The sequence below is a fragment of the Ceratotherium simum genome, chromosome 29 (assembly GCF_057802395.1).
Source record: "Ceratotherium simum simum isolate JZ-2026a chromosome 29, ASM5780239v1, whole genome shotgun sequence".
In the NCBI taxonomy this organism is placed as follows: Eukaryota; Metazoa; Chordata; class Mammalia; order Perissodactyla; family Rhinocerotidae; genus Ceratotherium; species Ceratotherium simum.
In genome coordinates this window covers 33,255,123-33,278,671 of record NC_141928.1, presented here as the reverse complement: position 1 = coordinate 33,278,671, position 23,549 = coordinate 33,255,123, and the positions used below count along the sequence as shown (strand labels likewise).

Genomic DNA, 23,549 nt, shown 5'->3' with positions numbered 1-23,549 from the left:
ACTCAACAAGGATCTCCTAAGTATTAGTTGATACTGTGAAGAATACTAACCATAGGCCCACACTTCTAATAGTTTGTAATCTTATACAAAAGATTTATAAAGGATATAATTAAAAAACAATATAGAAGCATAAAAAATAAACTTAAATATATCTAGTATAGATGTTAAGTAACATTTCCTACACAGCCTCAGAATGGTGTAATGATATGCTCTCATTTATGTAACAGATCTAACCAGTTTTGTAGGGCATCTGTTATGTAGTCAAGAGAACCCCATCTTTTTGTATTCACACGTGTTGAAACATCATCCTAGGAAATTAACAGTTTCCATTGTAACATTGTAAAATGCATCTATTTGAACTTATATGTTCAGGCCATACAACCACATTGTAGACTATAATTTAAGTATCGACATACTATTTCTCAGGGTTGTAAACTCATTTAGCACATTTGTTAAGAAATGATGGATCGATAGTGCCCTCTAGTGGTTTCTTGTAATCATTATCAAAGGTGATCTAACAAAGTACTTATTTGTGAGAGGTACATCTTCCTGCTCTAGGCCACCAAGGATACGTTTGATAACTGAGCATATGAAACTTAAGAGTCTTGCTCAGCTCCTCACAATGACATAAGAACAGTCTGCATCTTAGGTGCCATAAATTACCTCATCCTTTACTTAGTTCAGGTCTTCCCAACCTTTTGGATGTGGTGGCACACGTAGAAAAGTTTACTATTTTAAAACACACTGGAGTAAATGAATGGATAGAGCTGATCACAGTTGTCCCAAGGAATGTGGGAAATCAATTTTCCAGCACAGCTGAAACCCATTTGTGTGACACACTTGTTTGGAAGTTCTAATTCAGTCAATCAGCTACTCAGTCAATACTTTTGTATTTATTAACCGAAGGTGTGAAGAATCAGCTGGAACTATGAGGGACGCAAAAAGAAAACCGTGCAGCCGCTCACCTACCTGGTCTTCTCTGTAAAATTCATTCTCATAGAGGGTTTATTTGGTATCTGAGAATCTTACATGGGTTTCCTAATACCCCAAATGGTTCTTTAATTTATTGCATAAAAACTGCGTGTTCTAAATCTGATCATTATCATGCAGTCATTCTTTGTGTCACTGTAATTTCTGTTCACATGCCCACTAGAATACAAAACACCATGATTTGTGTATATTTATTCCTTGTTCTTGCTGTGCTAGTTTCCTACCCACGTTCTTAACGAGGTAGCTTAGTGGAGTTGTTCAACCAGTTGGTATGGCTGCTTCGGCACGCCCCTGTTTGCATGTGCTGGTGTGTGTACGTGCACGCGTGTATATGCACCATGTGCAGAGGCTGCCCGGTCACTCCCCAGTCTCTGTCCTCTTCCAGATGTACATCACAAGCACAATCAAGACAAAGAGCAGTCGACTGGCCAAGCCGGTGCTGTGCCTCGGGACCCTCTGCACAGCCTTCCTGACAGGCCTCAACCGGGTGTCTGAGTACCGAAACCACTGCTCCGACGTGATTGCGGGCTTCATCCTGGGCACTGCTGTAGCTCTGTTTCTGGTAGGTCAGCTTCCCTCCTGTGCCCTCTGAAGGCTTCCCAGGATCAGGGCGAGTCAGCTTTCCCAGAATTCACAGTCTAAGTCCATGTTCCTCTGACCCTGACCTCGTGAGTTGCAGTTATTCTCCAAGTATTATGCATCCTTTTGCTGCAAAAATGATTTCTAAAGCTCCTTTTCTTTCAGAAATATGATTGCATCTTCCCTCTAGGAGTGAGGGAGAGGAGTGCCCATAAAGGACAGCTTTCTCCACTCCCTTCAACAGTGGACTTGGGCCAGGGGCCGGGCAGACTAGTAATTTGGCATACCTTCAAACCAGTGTTCTTTAAATATTTGTGTAGAATGTATTGGGAGCAGAAGCTAAGTGTTGCTTGAGGGAAGAGCAAAAGCCCTGTTGGAAGCAGACAGCCCCTTCTCTAGCATCCCAAGCAATTCAGCTCTGGCCCAGACTTGCATGTCCCACTCAGAAACATGAAAACCCTCAGCTGAGCATACCCAGACCTTTTAGAAGGCCTCTCTTATTATCTGGACAGGGCTTTTAGGCATCTTATTTACACTATATGAATATATATATATGGTTTCTCAACCATGTATAAAATCTTGCTGGAGAAGAGTTTTTGTTAATACAGTTTTCTCCATGTCTTTACATTTCTGATGATGTTTTAGTTCCTCAAATAGATAGGGGCCTGGCCACCCACTCCACTAGGAAATCCCTTAATCTGAGTTGAATTGGAAGAGAAGAGGTTAACTTTTATTGCTTTTTGTCTTGTTTTTATTCTTTTTACAGTTTTATTGAGGTATGAGAGGCATACAATAAATGGCACATAAGGTGTACAGTTTGATCAATTTTGACCTACAGATACATCCTTCTCTCCACTCTTCTCTTCCCCTCATTCCCAAACAACCACTGATCTTCTTTCCATCACTCTATATTAGTTTGCCTTTTCTAGGATTTTATATAAATGGATTCATATAGTATGTATTCTTTTTTTTCCTGACATCTTTCACCCAGCAAAATTATTTTGAGATTCATCCATGTTGTAGCATGTTTCCATAATTAATTCCTTTTTCTTGCTGTGTAGTATTCCGTTGAATGTGCATACCATCAAGGTGCAGGTTTTTAATTATCTTCAAGGATTTAAAATACGCCCAGAAGGATTTACAGTAAATCACCAGGACTGGAGCTTCACATATTGTATATGAAAGGAATCCCCTAATAATATTCAGCAACTCTCCCCCAGGAGATAGAAGCCATCACAGTCTGGGTGTCCCTCTTCCCACTCTGCCCTTTCTGGCCCAAAGCACCCATTAAGACTGGCATCTGTGAAGTCAGATGGATTTCACAGTCCTGTGACCTAATTCCTCCTTGTCCTATCCCTCCTCCTTGCCCTCCCCAACATACAAAATACGCATATGCCTCTTCCTACCTCTAACTCAGAGTTTCCCAGCTTTTTTATCTGCTAAGATACTCACAGAAAAATGCTCACATTTACTCAGAACACTAATTGGCAGGCTCCATTGTAATTCAAAATTATTTTTAATGGATCCAGGCTTTCTTTCTATAGTGAAAGATGAAGAACTTAAATGCCAATTCTCTGGGTGAAGCTGCAGGAAAAGTGGTGCTAAGATGATCCTAAGATTTGATGTCTCATAAGGAATATTTTCCTAAAACTGCTTTTTAAAAGAAGGAAAGAATACAGGTGACTTGAGGAGAAGAGAGGGTTTTCAAAGAGAGATCAATGGTACATAAATGAAGGCTTGGGCTCAGAGAAGAGCCAAACAATTTTGCTGTCCATCCGTCTGGAGCCAGCCACCCCTGGCCAGAGAGAAAGAGCAGTGCTGACTGTCCCAAGCAATTTCATGGGATCTTTATGGGATGGAATCTGTGAAGTCCTCAGTTTGCTGAGGCCCTATCTACAAATTCTGCTTTAACATTAAACTTGTTTTCTCTCAGTAACTTGCAGCCCTGTTTCCTACCACTCAGTTACTATTTGGTCTCTTATTGCCTTCCCAATGGATGGCAAATGTCAAAATTTGTTTTCCACAAATGATCTTTATGTAAGACCCAGACCTGCTGTTGAATTGCTCTGGCAGGAGACAGACCCCACTGTCTCCCTCTGTGTCTATGTGTGCACATGTACACACCTCACATATGCACACACTATGCTGGGAAATGGGAGGGGAAGGATGTCGTGGAAGAGACTGGAGGCATTCCAAAGCAGAGACTTGGAGGGGAGACAGAGAGCAGAGCAATGTCTGAGAATGGGTGTATACTTACAGTACACGTTCGTTATTGTTTTGTGTTTCCTATGAAGATGAAAGTGGGAGGAAATTATTAGTTGAGCAATTTCTACATGCCCTACACTATATATACATCAAATCATGTGCTCCTAGGACAACCCTAACAATATTCCTATCCTCATTTTATAGAAGAGGAAAGTGGGGCTCAAAGATAAGTAACTTGCCCAATGGCCATCCAACCAATAAGCCGTGAATCTGACCTGGGTCTCCAACTCCAGAGCTCCTAGGCCCTCCTCTTCTCCCATTCCCTGAATGGAGGAAGTTTCAGAGAGCTGGAGAGTGAAGTGGAGGAAAGCCAGGGAGAGAATATTTATGTAAATGTTCTGCAGGGTTTGAAGAGTGACAGGAAAGATTCAAAGCCCCTGGATCTAGAAACAAAGATACAGAACAGTGGAGGAGAGAGTACAGACGGGGACAGATAAACTCTACATGGGCAAAAGAAGCAGAGAAGATGGTAAAAACAGACTCAGTTATGAAGAGGCCTCAGTCGGAAATAAAGAAAAACGGGTTATAATTTATAGGGATTTTTTGGGGTTTTTTTGTGAGGAAGATTAGCCCTGAGCTAACACCTGTTGCTAATACTCCTCTTTTTGCTGGGGAAAATTGGCCCTGGGCTAACATCTGTGCGTATCTTCCTCTACTTTATAGGGGACGCTGCCACAGCATGGCTTGACAAGCGGTGCATTGGTCCGTGCCTGGAATCTAAAACCACGAACCCTGGGCCGCCGAAGCGGAGCACACCAACTTAACCACTACGCCACTGGGCCAGCCCTGGGAAAGTTTTTTAATGAAAGCGATAAAAGAAAAGTGCCAGGCCGGCCCCGTGGCTTAGCGGTTAAGTGCGCGCGCTCCGCTGCTGGCGGCCCGGGTTTGGATCCCGGGCACGCACCAACGCACTGCTTCTCCAGCCATGCTGAGGCAGTGTCCCACATACAGCAACTAGAAGGATGTGCAACTATGACATACAACTATCTACTGGGGTTTTTGGGGGGAAAAAAAAGGAGGAGGACTGGCAATAGATGTTAGCTCAGAGCCGGTCTTCCTCAGCAAAAAGAGGAGGATTAGCATGGATGTTAGCTCAGGGCTGATCTTCCTCACAATAAATAAAGAAAGAAAGAAAGAAAGAAAGAAAAGAAAAGTGCCACCAATGAGTTATTTAATCTCAAGAAAATAGTAATCACGTAATTTAAGGATGATCATCTTAGGTAGGAGTTAAGACTAGCTAAGATTGACTGAGTATCTGCTGTATGTTTGGCACTTGTTAAGAGGCAGAATATTATAGCCATGTGATTTAGGGGCTGTGGCGTTTAAATCTCTGTGTGACCTTGGGCAAGTTATCTAACCTGGCTGTGCCTCCTTATCTAAGCTGGAGATGACCACAGCACCTCCCTTGTAAGGTTGTTGGGTGGATTAAATGAAATAAGGTAAAACTCTCAGGACAGTGCCAGATACGTGGTGGCCCTCAGGAAGCATGAGCTGTTATTATGAGGTGGTTTACATTCATTGTGTCCTTTAATCATTACAAATGCAAGGTAGGTATTATTATTCCCATTTTACAGGTGAGGAAACAGACTCAATGGGTGGATTGATTGTCACTGGCCATCTGGTGATCCAACAGATGCTTCCTCGCACTTAGAATGTGCTCAGCAGACACCCTGGGCCGTGTTCCAGGTCTTTCCATGGTCCCTACCTGCTGGCTCAAAGGAACAAAGTCAGTATGGTGATGATGTTGTAGGGGGAAGGCCTGCCAGCCTCAGAGGTGGCCAGGCATTGATGGCTGCAGTCTGACCTCAATCTTTTCCCCTCATCCTGCAGGGAATGTGTGTGGTCCATAACTTTAAAGGAACACAAGGATCTCCTTCCAAACCCAAACCCGAGGACCCCCGTGGAGTGCCCCTAATGGCTTTCCCAAGGATAGAAAGCCCTCTGGAAACCTTAAGTGCACAGGTATAGTAAAGTGGTTTTAGCCAGTCAACCCACAGGCTCAGGCCTGTTATCTTGGGAGGTCCACTAATCCGTTCCTCTACAGGAAGCGGGAAACCACCGAATCCTGCCAGCATCAATACAAATCTGATGTAAAGGCCCTCAAGAACTTCACAGCTTCTGTCAGTTAGTCCTGCATTCATTCTGGGGCTTGGCAATCATGAATCCTGAGGAAGTTCTTAGTAGTGTCTAACTTAAACCCCAGCTGCTTCAAGATACCTGGACATCCAATGTAATACCACATTTATGAAATTTGGACCAATCATGCGGGAGGCCAATTGATTTAGTAACTAGCACAATATTTGGAAAGAAAAAGGTTTTGTTGCATCCAGTGATAGATGTAAAGTGGAAGCACATTAAAAAGGTTATTATCTAAGTGTCCTTTTGGAGCTATTTTGATGACAACAATCAAAAAATCAATGTAACAATACTTCCTGATCACCTATTTACACGGGGACCTTGCTTCGTGCCAGGGATACAGAAAATAATTAGCCTCATGGTCCTTGCCCTCAAAGAACTCACAGATGATCAGGAACCGTGGATATCGATGAGTAATCATAATATGACATGCAGAATCAGAGGCCCACAAAGTGCTGTGTGAATACGAATGAAGAAAAAATCAATTCTGTCTGGGAACACAGGAAAGCCATGGAGAAGACTTGCCAGCAGAAAGGAGGCTCGCAAGATGTTATTAAGCACTTACTTTGCCTGGGACAGTTGCTAGGTGCTTTACAAATATATTCTTATTTGAACAAAAACCTTATTGAATTGATAGTGTAATTCCCATCTCACAGATAAAGATAGGAATATGAAGATAGTGTTGTTAAATTACTTGCCCAGGGCCACACATAGCTAGCGCATGTGGGAGCTGGGATGAGTAGTTCTTTAAGCGGACAGAGAAAGGGAAAACTAATAATAAAACAAGGTTTTATTATCATGCCACTTTTTTCAGGTAGCTGAGTCCTGCTAAAATGTTTATTTTCTGTAATAGTCTGTTTATCTTGAAATCTTGTTTGTATTTGGCATTTCCTTACTACACCATAGTGCAAGGAGAAAGCAAATCACCTCCCACTGGACTTATCATGTACTTCATATCAGTATAGTAGAAAATATTTTTCACTATTTAAAGATTATTAACTATCAGACATCTCTCTGAGATAAACTATTTCTTTTCACATTTAATGAAGTCTTTCTAGTTTCATTAATGAACCAGAAAAAAAATAAAGCTATTTTCATCTTGGGAAAAATATTTCAGGCTCTCCATTCAACCCAATGCCAAGTACATTTTTGTTTGTTTTCCCTTAACCTGTATTAAGGTAAAAATTTTGACTTGGTCTAATTAGAAATAACGTACTGAAAAATTTATTACTGGTTTATTTATATACAGCCTGTTGATGCAGGTTGAATGATGAAATAAGCTAAATAATGATAACCTTGTAATGAAATAGTGAAATGGCCTCTCCTTGGTTTTTCTTTCCTAATTATGTTTCTGTACCCAGTGAAGTCAGCGTGGTTCTCTCTATTTTTGAGGTGAAGCAACTGAAGACAAAGGTGAATTTAAAAAGCAAACTGAAATATTTGCTGAGTTCCACAAATGGGTCAGTCTCTGTGTCCTTGTAAATGCTTCCACTTTGCCCTGAACATTTTGGTCTAAAAACACCCCCTTTCCACCCCATCCTTCTGCCCAACACTGTTTAAGGACTACCCTCAGTCTGAAGCCTTCTCCATACTTCTCTCTCTCTTTTCCCTTAGGACTATTAATAGTTGACCAGGTCAAAAGATGTCCAGACCATATTTGGGGGGATTTCACTTGATAAATGAAGTGCCAAACAGGGTTTCAAACATTGCTATTCACAAGGCAAAGAATTCTTTAAAAATATATATTAATTCATTGTTCACTACAGGCAGTAGTTGAACTTCTTTCAAATCTGTTGATGTGTCTTTGTTTCCCTGTGTGTCACCTCATCTAGATACAATTTGAGGCCTTTCTTGAATACCAGGCTTGGGCCACTCATGTGATTGCCCCTCAAAATTAGTGCCAATAGTGTCCCCTCATATCTGCCTCCCCCAAGGACTTGGAGATCTTTGAGGATCTTAACCTCGTGAACCACGTCTTACTTATGCTCCATATTTCCTGGCATTCACTAGGTGTGAAATAAATGTTTGATGGATGGATAGATGCAACCCAGAATCAAAACCTGAACTAGACCCTTTAATCAAAACCAAGAACTTAAAATCAAACCATAGTCACTATCTGAACCTCCATGGAAAATGGAAATTTATGAGAAACAATGAACAGGACTTCTGCAGGCTAGTCAAAATGAAGCTACAGGAAGGTGGATGGCAAGTGTTGCCTCTCAGGTGAGCTTTCCATACCAACTGTGGAAGATTCAAGTAACCAAATGTCTGCTTTTAGTATCAAATGTTTCCACTTGGATAGTTAGGAAGACATACCCTTATTTGTTGGTCAATAAAAGAAAATGAGCATTTATTTTGAGTCATCACATTCAGTCCTCACAATAATCCTGCAATGGGCATTATTATCCTATTTTACAGATGAAGTAAGTGAGGCACAAAGAGTTTAAGTAACATGCCCAAGGTCACCCCATCAAAATTAAAACACAGGCCCATCTAATTCCAAAGGCTCTGCTTGTTCCTACTGCACCACACGGCCTGAGATTTCATTCAAGGAAAAGTCCTTTTTGAAATCTGCAACTCTCAGCACTGAGTGTGGACTATAGGGGACAGTGTGTTTGAACTGAGCTGCACAGAACTGGTGAGTTTGAACTGAGCTACAGCTCTTCCAAAGTAAATATGCCCTGTGTCTTCCTCTGTGGGCAAGAGCGGCCTGAGCAACTCCAGCAGCCATGGTTTCTGTTAGAAGCTGCTCCTTTGTACTTTCTAGGATAGAACCATCTTCCCAGGAAGAGGACCTTTTGGGATCTGAGAGAAGATATGAAGCCCTCTTCAGAGCACACATTCACACACATGAGATCCATCCCGCTGTTCAAAATACCTCAGGGAGAAGATGGATGGGGAGGGTCCCCAGTCATTCTCCTTTCCTTCCTCCTGAGACATTCTTTTGCCTTCGCCACATGGAGCCCCCAGAGCTACAGTGCTCTTTCTTCCTCTCTAAAACTCAAATTTGAGCATTTGCCTTCTATGATTCCCATTAGCACAGTTGATTGAGACAGAGTGCATCTTCTAAGATCTTTCCCAAGTACTGAGAGAAACCAAAAAGTAAATAATTATAGAATCCAAAAAAACAAAAATGGTCAAGTTTCCAAAGCATTTTGTGATCCTATAGTGTTATTGTGATCTCACAGAGACCCCCTTCTAGATTCCATAGAGTTATTATGATCCTTAAGAGACCAGCTTCAAGTTCTCCACGTTCTGCAGCCCCACCTCACGTTCACCTGAGCCATTGAGCGTTGAGCAATGGTGTCCTTGTTGAACAGAGTTTATGTTAACAAAAAATTAAATTAGGGATGAAACAATTGTGTTAACTCACTCTAGGTGTAGTATAAAGTCTCCCTATGCCCCAGATGGGGGAAAGAAGACATTTTTTTCTTTAACACAAAGAAAGAAGAATCCAATCTGTGCGAGACCCGGATGCCTGGGACCTGACTCCAGGAGATTCTGATTCAGTGATTCTGTGGTTAAAAAAGTTATATTTAAGAAAACATTTGCAGAGGAATTCTAATGGACCCCTTGATTCAAAACTAGTGATATTATAGTCTTCATATTATAAATAGAAAAAAAAGACTTGGAGAGTTAAAGAAATCTGCCCCAAATCACCAACTTAGTTAACGATAGGATGTTGACTTACCTTATCTTTACCACTTACTCTTAAGTGGAATGTTATAAACATATAAATGGCCAAAGTATTGGCCAAAAAGTTTTTTCAAAAAGAAAGCATAGGGCCGGCCCGTGGCTTAACGGTTGAGTGCGCGCGCTCCGCTGCTGGGGGCCCGGGTTCGGATCCCGGGCGCGCACCAACGCACCGCTTGTCCGGCCATGCTGAGGCCGCGTCCCACATACAGCAACTAGAAGGATGTGCAGCTATGACATACAACTATCTACGGGGGCTTTGGGGGAAAAATAAATAAATAAATAAAATTATAAAAAAAAAAAAAGAAAGCGTATTATAAAAGTAAAAACATAAAAGGAAAAGTTATTTTTCACATTAGGGCAAGCAATGCATCAAACCTTAGTTTTCACAAATATGATAGATAAAAGTATCTTGAAAAATACTGTATACTCAGTTTCTAAAATGTGTGGTTGAGCGCTCAAAAAATAATGTAAATCTGTGGTGTCCTAAAAACAAACAGGAATCAGGAAACCCATACTAATCAATGAAATCTAAAGCCACGGTTTCTTCAGGTATTTGCCAGTCCCATGGACTGGGGGTTTTAAGTTCAAACAAAAGAGAAAGCCTTGGTCCTGTAAAAGGTGGGGCTTATATATACAAGTTATGTAAACAAAAGAGTGACAGGTTATGTAAACAAGCCATATAAACAACAATTGATAGAATTACAAGGAAAAATGGACAAAGCTGCAATCATAGTAGGAGGTTTTAACACATTTCTCTCAGTAATTAATAAGGAAAGAAAATATGGTAAAGATATAGATGATTAATAAGGTTGATCTGATGTGCATTGTATATAATCCTCCTCAAAACACATGAAGCATTATGAAAATAGCCATGCCACAAGACTATAAAAGCAAGTCTCAAGAAATTTTAAGGAACCTACATCACCCACACCGCTTTCTGTAGAAGAAAAATTTAAAGATACCTAGAAATAAAAAAAACCTATCTATTTGAAAATATTAAACCCACTTCTATGTAACTCATGACTCAAAGAATAAATCATATGGAAAATTTCCAACAATTAAAACTGTTCAATATTAAAGATACTACATTAAAAAAATTGTAGGATGCAGCTCAAGTTACTTTGAGATCCTTAGAAGTTCATATTAGAAAATAGTTGAGTAAGTATAATATAACACAGAATTATATAGAGAACAAGTTTAGATGAAGAGAGGATCTGATTTGGGTTGAAAAATCAGGGAAGATTTAATGGAACAGGTAACAATTACAATTGGAGGGGCCTTGAAGAGCAGACCAGGGAAAGGGAACAGCCTGTGCAAACTCGAGGAGACAAGTATACAGGGGATATTCAGGGAAGAATGAGGATGTGCGTGAGTTAATCAACTAAGATTTTATCTGCTTGTGTTTGCAGAATCACTCTGCCTCCATGACCGAAGTTACCTGAGACGGCTGATGTGTTACAAGCTGTTTTTTTTTTAATCACCTTCCAATTCAATACTTCAAGACACACAGTTACTGGATGTCAAACTGTGAAGACAAGTATTATGTTTATCTAGTTAGAGGCTAATGTTTTGTACATTTTTGTATGAGGAAGTGATGTAGCTTGCTCTGATTTTTTTTTTTTTGATCAGCTTTAATATATTTATGCCAGAATTTTAAACCAACAAAGTTTTCTTCTTGTTCAAGTGTGCATTGAAGAACCACATTTATTCAATGGTTGGCGTTGTTTTGTGATATTTGTACACAAACCTTCTTTTCTCAGTTTTATAGACACAGAAGTAAAATTAATATAACTCATTTTAACCTTTTATTACCACAGTTGCTGCCTCCTCCAGAATTTTTGAATTTTAATGAAAGTTAACTTTTGAGTTGCAGGGAGGATCTTGTTGGTTAATGGTAAATCTCAAAATCAATCGTGCAGAAAGAAATATTACTTTCAAAAAGAACTTTGTGTTCTGATCTCTTAACATGTTATTGTATTGCGAGTTAAAGTAATTTATTAATGAGGTCATCTGGTTACACAAACAATTGGCAGAATATCCTGGATTTGAGTGGTGTTGGGATTATATGATTCTTTCTGAGATAATGGCCTTTCCCTTCTAAGAAACTCAAGATCTTTCTGGAATTACATCCTTGGCCAGGCAGGTGACACTACAGCCTTCTTTCCAAAAAGCAGCCAGCACCAGCCTCCTGTGTCAACTCAAAAGTTTTGTATATCATATTGTATGGACTTTATATGAAAATGAATATTTTACAGTTTGCACAGTATTATTTTACAGAAAAGGGTATCAGAGCATCTACAACCTAGAGCCCCAGAGCAACAGCTTGACTTTGTGGCTTTTAATTGTTCTAGAATTTTAACTGCATCTCATTTTTCTAGCATGGTAATAACTAATGTGTAACTCCTCAGAGAGAAGGAGCTCCCTTGTCTGTACCTATCAGAATGTTTTCTTGACACTTCCATGTTGGCTCTTCTTAGCTTTTTTTGTACATATTTTTTTTCTAAAGAGAAGAAAAAAGTTATCACAAAATGTATTCTGGCTCGTGTCCTTTGTTTAAATTTCATCCACTGGGCAAAGGTCTTAGCAGAGTCACAATGAAGTGACCTCAATAAATGTTTATTCTTTTCAGTTGCATGCCTGCTGAGATAAATCCTAGAGGCATGACTGATAGGTGATTTCATGAGTGTGTGTGTGTGTGTGTGTCAGAGAGAGAGAGTGTGTGTGTGCATGTGTGTAAGCAAAAGAATTCTTGAAATTATTAAGACACCCAGAAGCACATTCTGGATGCCTAGCAAGCTCCGTTTGTCTTCAGCCTGCCTGTAGACACATCTGCGTTGTCAATAAAAAGTCAGATAGTCGTTTTTAGGAACAAAAGTTACCTCTGCTAAAACTTTCCCTATCCCCCATCTCATTCTGACCTAAACGTATTCACACGTACAGACACACACTCTCACGCACATCTGAGTGATGTCTGACTCACGTTGGGGAAGCAAAGGAGAGTATTGAAAGCTTGACTCCTCCCAGATGCTCAAGCTCTGCCACGTACGTACTTTCATCTACATAATCTGCTTGTTCTCAAAACAGTGAGCCCAGGGAAGCTGTGATGATCCTAACTAAGGTAGTGCTGTCTGCGTGTCATCGTCAGTATTAGAATCCAGGGCTGCCTGCCTCCAAATTCCACTCTTTCCAGTCCATCAAGATGCTTTTGGACCAAGTTCACATCTTTCCAAAGGATTCTCAATTACTCAGATGGTTCAGAGGATGGTGTAGGTGAAAGGAGCACCTCATGAGAAGGATGCGCTCTGCTGATGAGAAGGAATGATTTGCCAGCCCTGGGCACTTCAGTCTTGTATAAGCTACCTAAATGCGATGTCACCCAATTTCAGAGTGATTCGTTTTCTTTTTCTAAACATATTTTATGTTTTTTTTTTTATAAAAGCAATGAGAGCTCAATTTTATTTCCTTGTTCATGATAAGACATTCTGAAAAGTGCTGGCAGGCTATATTGATTTTACATTACCCATTTCCCATCGCAATGAAAGGCCATTTAAATGTCTGACTACCAGACGGTATTTCCAAGAACACAAGTTAAGTTGACAACATGTTATCCTTCTACGCTTCTTTCTACTTGCGATCTGGAAGGACCTATCAGAAGTGTTCCAAGAGCTCTAGGAGGCCACACACCCCAATTTCCTGGCCTTGGGCTTGGGGAGTGTGGGTACATGACCGAGTCATGTTCCACAGGACACCATACTGGGGCACTGGGAACTAAGGGGCATCTCTGGGCTCACATCCCTGGGATCATTGAGCCAGTCTGATTCCCCCATTATGCCATGGCAACCTTAGTGTTGCCCCTATTTAGCCCCAAGTCACTTCACAGGCCTCACATTGATCTTTCCAGCCTGCCATTTGAGATTCATTTCTCAGGGCTTGGGACCCCTCCATGTCGGCCTCTTACCAAGGACAGCGCCCTCTGTCTACATGGGACAAGTGGTCACTGTAGCCTCAGAGAGAATGAATTCTGCAATGAGATTTTCTCCTTCTTTTTAAGGAAAACCCAGACCTGAGAAGTCTGACTCACTGTGAGAGGAAGTGGGGGGAAACAAAGGAATGGCTCATAAAGTGTACTGACATAAGCAACCTCATGAGTCCATTAGCCCCAAGGATACCTATGACATCTTTCATTTCTTTGATTCTGCGCCCAGAACAGGGCCTGACACAGAGCAAACAATTAGTTAAAGTTTGTCAAATAGATGGATTTCAGACTTTCTCCTGATTTGGCTGAAAGAGGCTACAATTCATTTGGAAATAAGGAGAATTTGAATGGGGCCCAAAGGTAGCTGAAAGATAAGTACATTTAGATACAGGGATGGTGAGAAGGAGGAAGCTGCCCTCAGTAGTTATGAACATGTGGGGGCCTCTCTTGGTAAGTTCTAGAGATCTCCCTATCAGGCTGCGGTAGACAGAAGGGCTGTGTGTAGCTTGTCTGAATCAGAGAATGCAAACAGGCATAATCCCATAGCAGAAGGAAAGGGAGTGGGTATCATTGGGATGATTTAAAGAGCAGAAAAGCCAGGAGTACCATTTTTGTTTCAAAAAATTGGCTTGCTTTCCCTGTTATATGCAACTCCCAGAACCTCTCGAGAGTGTTAAATATCTTGCAGGCAGACACATCCACTACCAGATTGCCCTCGTTTGTCTTAAGGAGTAGGTAACATTAAGGCTGTTGCGCTATTCCTGCCCTGCTGAATTCAAGATGAGCACTAGAACTAGCCTCTCGTTTACTGTCACCCGCTGTGCAACCAGGGGAACTGTGTAATGAACACCCTGCCTCTTGCTTACATCCCAGTTCTTGATCCAGATGTCCTAGGACAGGTTGATTGATTCATTTGTTCAATAAGTATTTAATGAGCTCTCTTATGTGTCAGGAATCACGCTAAGAACTGGGAATAGGCAACAAAATAAATTGACCTACTTCTTACCCTCAAGGAAATTAGAGTCAAGTGGAAGACAAGGAAAACAACCACAAAGCAATTAATATATAATTAGTGCTTTGAAGGGAGACCTGATTTAGATAGGGCAAGATAGAGTATTATCAGAAAAGGCTTCTTCAAAGAAGTGACATGTATGTTAGAATGATTGGTAGATGACTAGACAGAGAAAGCAGAGAAAAGCGTATGAGGCCAAGGGAATAGCATGTGCAAAGGTCCTGGGGCAGGAAAGAGCTTTACACATGTGAAGAACTGAAAGAAGGCCAGAGTGGCTGAAGTCCAGTGAGAGATATCTGATGATTCTGGAGAGCACGTTGGAGACTTTGGAGGCCTCATTATGGATTTTGGAATTTATCCTAAAGTGACAGGTAGCCCTTAGCAGACAAAGAGCCCTCAGTAAGCAGGAGAATGGCCTAATCAGATTTGTATTTTTAAGGGGTTCTTCTGGGCTGCTTCCGTGTGTAGAATGGGTCTAAATCAAGAATCAAGAAGTGCGGTAACAGCAGTAATGAGAGAGACAGAGTGGATCGGAAGGATATGAAAAATAGCTGGGAGGTAGACGCAACAGGGTTTGAAGCTGGATTGGATGTGGTGGCATGCTAGCTTTCAGCAACACTTTCTTCCTAGAGAAACTTTTCCAAATCTAACTCCCCTGCTCAAGGAGCCTGGTGATGGACGAAAATCTGGAAAGAAAAAGAAATTGAGTTTGACTCTCCTCTCCAGCCCATTGACCCTGTGGAGCTCAGGTAACTGCACACACTCTTCTAACATTAGAAAGACTCTTCCAGGAAAAGCAATGTTGACACTACGCAAGGCTGGTGCCTTTGTCAGCCTGGCTTGTTCATTTTGGTACCCTGCGTGTTGGCATCTATTAAAGGTTACAATCTATGGCCTTCTCATGAACCAAGTAAACCTGTGTGAAGAGTGGAGAGGAGGGTGAGTCTCAACCTCTTTTCCTCAGTGACAGTCTCTTTAAAGGAAAAATGTGCTTGCTTTGCTCTATTAACTTCAATGGAACGCCCAGCTATCAATTTATCTCAAATACTTTGGAACAGAGAACAGCTCTTCTTTTGGGATAATGATGTTTAATGTTCTTACATAAAGTCATAGCTCCACTGAATCATCCTGTAAAGCAATTCTTCTTTTCAATTTCAAGTGAAGTTTGCAGTATTTCAGAATTGAGTAAATCCAGGCTCACTAGAGTCACGTAGACTCGTCATATGTAATTCTGTACAAAATATTTATGTCCCCTTCTCGTTCCCCCTCTTTATAGCCAGCAGAGTTTCTGCCTTTGTGGGGACCATGTGGTCAGGTATTTTCTCATTTGGGCATTTCTTCTATCCTGCTCCTCAGCGGCCGCAGGGGTACCTCCACCCCAGCTGCCTGTTGTCTGGTGGAGCTCTCTCTGGTTTGAGGTCTTGGGCCCAATGAGGGCCACATCTAGGGCTAATCAACTAAACTGTCACCAGCTGTGAATTAACTCACCACTGGACAGGTTTTGAGTTATTTGACCACCTTAAAAAGAGATTTTTGTACATTTGGTAAAATCAATCATACCAAGATCCACTGGATATGTATTAATTAATCTACCACTGCCTGCTGAAATCACTGATTTGGGTGAACGTGTACTAGCTCTACCAGCATAACTTTCGCCTCACTGGCATAAAGTTGGAATCTAACTCTGTTTGAAAAACTCCCTTATCAAATGATAAAGCCAAATGGCCCTGATACGTGTTCTTATAGGATTTTTAGCAATGTGTCCCTTCACCAGACTTTTATTCCTTCTCATTATCATAGCATCTTTGTTCTAGGAACTTCAAAAGAAAAAAAAAATACTTGCTTTGAGATGCAGTTCCAATGCCATCTCCTCTGTGATGCTTTTCCTGGATACTGAGGATAGAATTATTACCATCACCATCTCCTCCACCGGTATTTCCATAGCTTTTCTAGTAACTTGACCACAACTAGTGGGGAGGGAGATGTCAGGGCAGGGAGGATGGAGTCTCTGATTCTACCTGATTCCTCAGGCAGGATTCTCAGGATGGAAGTCACCACTAGGTCTGGACCTCAGCCTTGCTGGCCTGAAGCCAGGCTCTGAGTTCCTCAAAGGTGACCCGTTCCTGTGGACTCTTGCTTATTGAATGTAGCAGGATAAAAAATTTAACCCATTTCTTTGCCTAAATATTTTATAAAACCAATCTAAACTTCCTAGTGAGCATCTCTATCTCACTGAGTAGAGAGAAAAAAATAAATCTTAACTTGCCGATTAAGTGTAATTTCATCTTTGTGTTAAACCAGTCTCTTTTGGGTAAAATCAATCCCTTTTGGAGACATTAACTCTTTCCTTCTCTTGAAATTGTTTTTGTGACAATCCTAAACCTCTCCTAAGGCAAGTAGGTATAACTGGGAGGGAAAATGAAGCAAGAAAATGCAAAGAGAAAAGCATGTAAATACATTATGCATTTTAAAATATTTCTCTATCACACCGTGAATAAACTAAAAAACAATTTATCAATTGATGGTGGAATCATCACTCTCTAGTATCCAGAATTTGACATCCCTTACCCATATCCCATCTTGTAATCTGGATGTCTAGAAAACCATTTCATTGGTTAAAATGTTCCTTGATGAGCATGAAATCCCAATAGAAAAAGTCAAATCGTGTAAATGGATATTTCAATAAGCCTGGGAAAAGCCTGCTACACAGCCCTGGTCCCATGGCCAAGATGACTTTTCTGTGGTTGACTCCACCAGATTTCCCCCACTGGCGGGTTTTCTTCTTCTTCTGTCCCAGTTTTTCTCATTCGGGGCAATGCTGGACATTCACTAAGCCTTTCTTTCTCAGTGAGGCCAGAACATGCCTCTGCTTGGTCTGCTCTTTCTTTCTTGTGGATAGTAATATCAGTTAAAGTATTTGCAAGGTCCTGTGTCTTTGGACTAGGAGAAAGTCTATATTTTGCTATTATGTGTTGAGCTAATCAAATTAAAAAATTATAAGGACACTTGCCACTTCCAACCTCAATTATAGTGGAAGCCATAATATAACAGACAAGAGAGGACCGAATTATTTCATCCCTTGCTACTGCAACCTGGGTGGATACTGCTGTCAGGTGGGTGAAATAATTATTACATGAGTTTTGGGGGAAGACTGTAAATTCAATCCTATTGTAAATTAATCTATACTTGTGTGAGCTTAGGTAAGTTAAGCTCTCCAAGGCTTAGTTTACTCATCTATAAAATGAAAATCATTTAGCGACTACCTATGCTGTGACGGTGAATTTTATGTGTCAACTTGACTGAGCCACAGGATGCCCAGACATTTGGCCAAACATTACTCTGGGTATGTCTGTGAGGGTGTTTTTTTAGTGTAGACCAATCATGGTAGTCTTTTTTCTTCATCCAGTGATTAGTGTAGGCATGGACATGTGACATAATTCTGGCCATTGAAATGTCAGAGATGTCTGAAGAGAATGGAGATTGTCTGAAAGAGACATTTTGGGAATTTGGGGGGATGTTTTCCTTGTCTTAAAAAGCAAAGAAATGACAACTTTTCCCTTTGGATGTTGTTTTATCTTAAGGCTGAGGATATATGAGGCCAGGAGGGGAGCTAGTCTGAGGACAAAGTCAACACACAAGATCGCAGCCAAACGAGTTGCAGAGAAATGGAACTGGGACTCTAATTATGTTGTTTCCATAGTTACTCAACCTTTGGATTTCTTGTTATTGCATTCAATAAATTTCCTTATTTGTTTAAGCCATTTACATCAAGATTCTCCATTCTTTGTTACTGAAAACTATCATGATTGTGAATACTTCTCCCATCGTGGCAGCCCACTCTCTTTTGGATCTGGACCAAGGCAGTGTAGAAGGACAAATTTCACAACATAATTTTTTAAAAGAAAATTGAACAAGATGGGTTAAAAATTAATAACCATCTTGAATTTCATGACACATTCATTAGACTTTTTAGGTTGCGCAAGCTCACATAATATGCATAACCTGAGGACCACGTACTGTTGCTAGAGGTGATTGTATTCTAGTTTCATTGTGATGATGGGATAGTGGCAAGAAGTGCCTCCTTTGGTGAGTAGAGTCACTTCATGATTGGAGATGAGCTGAAAATAAGCCACTTATTTTGCAGAAACACAGACACAGAAATGCTTATTGAGAGTATACTAGACACTCTGCTGAAAGCTTTTCATGAGTTATCTAATTTAGTTCTCATATCAACTTAATGGCACACGTTCCCAATCCGTGCCCTCACTTGAACAGTAAATACCCCCATGAGGCTGGGAGTTAGCTTGCATTGTAACTCAGCCAGTCACAGGATAAGATTCTGGGTTTGATTTTTAGCAATCTCAGCCCTGTGGCTAAGGAGATAAGGATCTTCTTCAGAGCACTCTTAGAAGCTTTCAGATCACTTACGGGGCACATAAACTGGGAATTTAAATCCCTGAGTTCATCCTTTTCTTTTCTTTCCCCACTTTGTCCAGGGACATTAGGAGCAACTAGCCAATCTCATTATATTCATTAGTTTGCCAAAAATATTCAAAAGTATCATATACAAAGTCACCCAGCCCCTTGTTTCTTATAAGTGGTTGGTTAGGAGTATCAAATAGAGATATTTGGATATACAAATAGAGATATTTGTATATCTCTATTGCCAGATCATGCCTGAACTATCTGTGTTGTCTTTACTACTCAAAATAGAGTCATTGGCACCTTTGAATCTAATCAGATTAAAGAGCCAATTCCAGAAACCCCAGAACCAATGCAGAAAACTCATCCTTAAAATTCTGTTTCTTTAGAACCACTCTCAGCACCAACATCTGTATTAGCCAGGGTTCCCAGAGAAACAGAACCAACATGATGTATAGATAGAGAAAGAAATTTATTATAAGGAACTGGCTCATGCAGTTATGGAGGCTGAGAAGTCCCAAGATCTGCAATCAGCAAGCTGGAAACCTGGGAGAGCTGATAGTGTGATTCTAGCCTGAGTCTGAAGGCCTGAGAACCACGAGAGCAAATAATGTAAGTTCCAGTCTGAAGGCCGTCAGGCTTGAGATCAAGAAGAGCTGATTTTTCAGTATGAGTCTGAAGGCAAGAAAAGACCAATGTCTTAGCTCAGTCAGGCAGGAGGAGTTCCCTCTAACTTGAGTAGTAATCTTTGTTCACAAGTTACAGAAAACATTTAGAATGCGAGAGAAACCACAAGAGCACCTCTCCCGCTGCAATTTTCATTTGTTATGAAAATAGGGGAAACAGGAAAAGCAAGTGGGGTAAACTGTGCTAATTGGCAATTCAATAGCCCTTACTAATAACAGATCTCATTTTTGTTCACCGTCCACCAAATGGACTTCAATGGATGCTGGGCCCATCTCTATACCCGTGGGTAAATCTTGATTCTCTAAGTTGTTAATGGTGATCTCATTTCCCCTGCCTGTGAGTGCTTTGGGCATGAACATGTGACATGGTTTTGGCCACTGAGACATGGGGAAATCTAAAGGAGATCTTCTTCATGAGCTACTGGGGCCCGCAATAGACATCTTAGAATAATAGAGGGAGCTAGCCTAAGAGAATAAGTTAATATGTGAAGGATGGCAGAGCAGAAAGATGGAAGGAATTTCATTTTTAATGACACTGCTGAGCTGCTGAATAAACTAATGCTGAATAAGCCAAACCATCCTTCCTTTGGATTTCTTTTCATGAGAGACAATAATTATCCAATTGTGTAAGCCACTTTTAGTGACTTTTAGATTTTTCTAACCAAGCAACAGGGCAAAACTAAATGGTGGAGCTGGGAGCTGAGATCCCAGTAAAGCCTTGCAGAGGCGGCCATGAATAAGATACGTTTCATTTGGCTGAAATCAGAGCCCTAAAAAGTAAGATCTGGGTAGTGCTGGGATAAGTGGATTTCTTAATCTCAATAAGAGGACCCTGGTTTATTTTGTTTGTTAAGTACAATGACATTGTCTTGCACAGAACTTGGGTGTGTTCATGAAAGCCACATGTGAAAGGAAGATTGATCTATCTATAGATCTACCTATAAAATGAGAACAGGATAATGTACAGCATGGTGACTACAATTAACAATACTGTATTGTATACCAGAAATTTGCTAAGAGAGTAGATCTTAAGTATTCTTACCACACACACACACACACACACACACACAAATTGGTAGCTATGTGAGGTGATGGATATGTTAGCTAACCTTATTGTGGTCATCATTTCACAACATATACATATACCAAATCATCACGTTGTACACCTAAATTTACACAATGTTATTTGTCAATTATACCTCAATAAAGCTGAAGAAAACAATGAGAACAGGCTTTAAGGAGACAGATCCAATTAGAGATCATGAAAATTAAAAATAATGATCATCAAAATAATATGCAAGAAATGAGCTAAATAGCAAGTCAGTCACAGCTGAAGGAAAAATTAGTGAGTTGAACAATTAAACTGTGAAGTTCTCCAAGAATGCAGAGGGAAAAAGCACAAAGACATAAAAGTATGAGAAAAATTTAATATTCATGGAGGATACAACCAGAACCTCCAAAATGCTCTTAATTGGGGTTCCAGAAGAAGAGAACAGAAAAAATGAAAAGGGTGACGTGACCAGACAGTTAATAGAAGCAAACATCCTAAGGCTGAAGATAGCTACGTCTTTAGTTTGAAACGGCCCATATAGCACCAAGCAAAATAAATTAAAATGACAACAATAAACCCACCCCTACTCATATCTTGATGAAATTTCAGAACACTAAGAACAAAGAGAAAATCGCAAAAAGCTTTCAGAGAAAAAGAATTCCACAAAGTAACAAAAATAAGACTTCTCATTGGCAACAATGGATGCCAAAATAAAAAGACCACAGTGCGGAAGGAAAATAATTGTTAACATCAAATTTTATATGTATAAAAATTATAACTGAAGAGTGAGAGCAAAATACAGACATTTTCAGATGTGCTAAGATTCAGAAGAATATGAATCTTTTTGAATAATTACTCAGGTTTGTACTTTGAAGAAACGGCCAAATGGAAGATAAAGCCAAGAATTAACAAGACAGATTGTAAGAAACAGTGAGGAGCAAAGAAACTATTAAAACATAGTTATGTTAAATAATTATTGATTGTAAAAAAAATCAATAATCTGAAATTAATGGGAGAACAAGATGCAGTGTATGCTAAAGTTCTTCCCTTTGGGGGCAGAAAGGTAAATATATTGATTGTATTTTTTATTTTTTTAACTTTTTATTATGAAAAATTGCAAGCACACATAAAAGAAAACGTTATCACAAACCTCACTATACCCATCACCTAGATGTAATAATTGTTCACATTCTGCCATATTCCTGCAGTATTTTAAAATAATTCCCAGGTATTGTGGCCCGTCACCTTTAAATATGTCAGTATGCATCTCTAAGTAGTGACTTTTTTATATAACCACAATACCATTATGACACCTAACAAGATAATAATAATTCCTTAATATCATTTACTATCTAGTCTGTATTCAGATTTCTCTAATTGTCCCAAAAGTGTCTTTTTATAGTTACGTCCTTCAAACCTGGTCCACACACAGCATTTGGCTGATGTCTGGTAAGTCTCTTTTAATTCTGAACAGTCCCCCAGCTCATGCCCATGCAAGAAAAAGAAAAAAAATCCCAAGTTTTTTCATGCAATTAACTTGTAAAGAGACCAAGTCAGTTGGTAATTAACTTGTGAAGAGACCAGGTCGTAGAATGACCCACAATCTAGATTTGTTCGTCTCCTTGTAGTGCCTTTTCCCTTGTTCTCTAGTTACTACATCAATAAGATGTTTGCTCTAAAGGCTTGATTAGGTTCAAGTTAAATAGCGTTGTTATAAGTAGTCTAAGTAGTGCTGGGCACTCCATGTTAAATCTTATCATGAAGCAAATTACATCAAATTGATCATTTTTAGAGATGCTAAGTTTGATCAGTGGGTTCTGGTGGTAACTTTCTGACCCCTCCATTGCAAAGCGACGTTCTTTCTCCCTCCCCCTTACAACCAGCAAGTTATCTACAAGCTGAAACTTTGGTAAAATTACTTCTGGGTTTAAGAGGGTGAAAAAAAGTAAATCAGAAACTATTTAGAAATTCATAAAATGAGAACACTGCATGTCAAGAAGCCAGAAAAATAAACACAAAAATGGCAGAAGGAATGAATTTATTTTCAAGAAACAGAACTCGATGAATCAGGAAAAAAGAGATTTGACGAATAAACAAACTGAAAGTTGTTCTTGGAAAAAATCGGTAAAATAGAAAAATATTTGGCAATTCAGACTGAGAGAAAAGAGAAAGCATGCAAATAAACAACAGGGGATATGTGAAAAATTATAAGAGAAAAATGTGTTCTAGAAAATATGGGTGAAATTCTGAGAAAATATAAATGACCAGGTTGGCTCCAAAAGAATTTTTAATAAGAGAAATTCATCTGTGCAAGTTAGGTGAATAAGCAAAATTAGTGCATTAATAAATTTAACATCTCTTAATGGATTGAAGGAGGAAAGCGTTATGAAAATAATAATATCTAACTCTGTCCTAGTAATTGCTATGTGCCAGGCACTGTTCTAACAGCTTTAAATATGTTAACTCATTGAATTTCAATAAATGTTACAAAGGTACTTGATTAAATTCAATCCCGTTCCTGATTAAAATTGTAAAAAGAAATATATTTTAGGAATAAAAAGAAGCATTACTATTCTAAAAAAATACAGTATCTACTGGAAATCTATAGCAAGTGGTACACTTGGTGGTATTAGACGTTTTCATATCAAATGCCAGAAACTAAATTCACAATAGTTTAAACAGAAAATGTGTTTCCACAAGGAACTTGGAAGTTCCAGGGAATTCATCTAGATTGGC

At 39.8% G+C, this 23,549-nt stretch overlaps 1 protein-coding gene across 1 annotated transcript in view; it reads left to right on the top strand.

The window, feature by feature from the left end:
* PLPPR1 (phospholipid phosphatase related 1) overlaps nt 1-12,182 on the top strand; it is a 256,655-nt gene extending 244,473 nt beyond the window's left edge. The window contains exons 6-8 of the mRNA XM_014782029.2: nt 1,376-1,552; nt 5,665-5,796; nt 11,076-12,182. Of these exons, the coding sequence (XP_014637515.1) occupies nt 1,376-1,552; nt 5,665-5,796; nt 11,076-11,108 (342 nt within the window). The 3' untranslated portion in view covers nt 11,109-12,182. The remainder of the gene's footprint in view (nt 1-1,375; nt 1,553-5,664; nt 5,797-11,075) is intronic.
* The last annotated feature ends 11,367 nt before the right edge of the window (nt 12,183-23,549 follow it).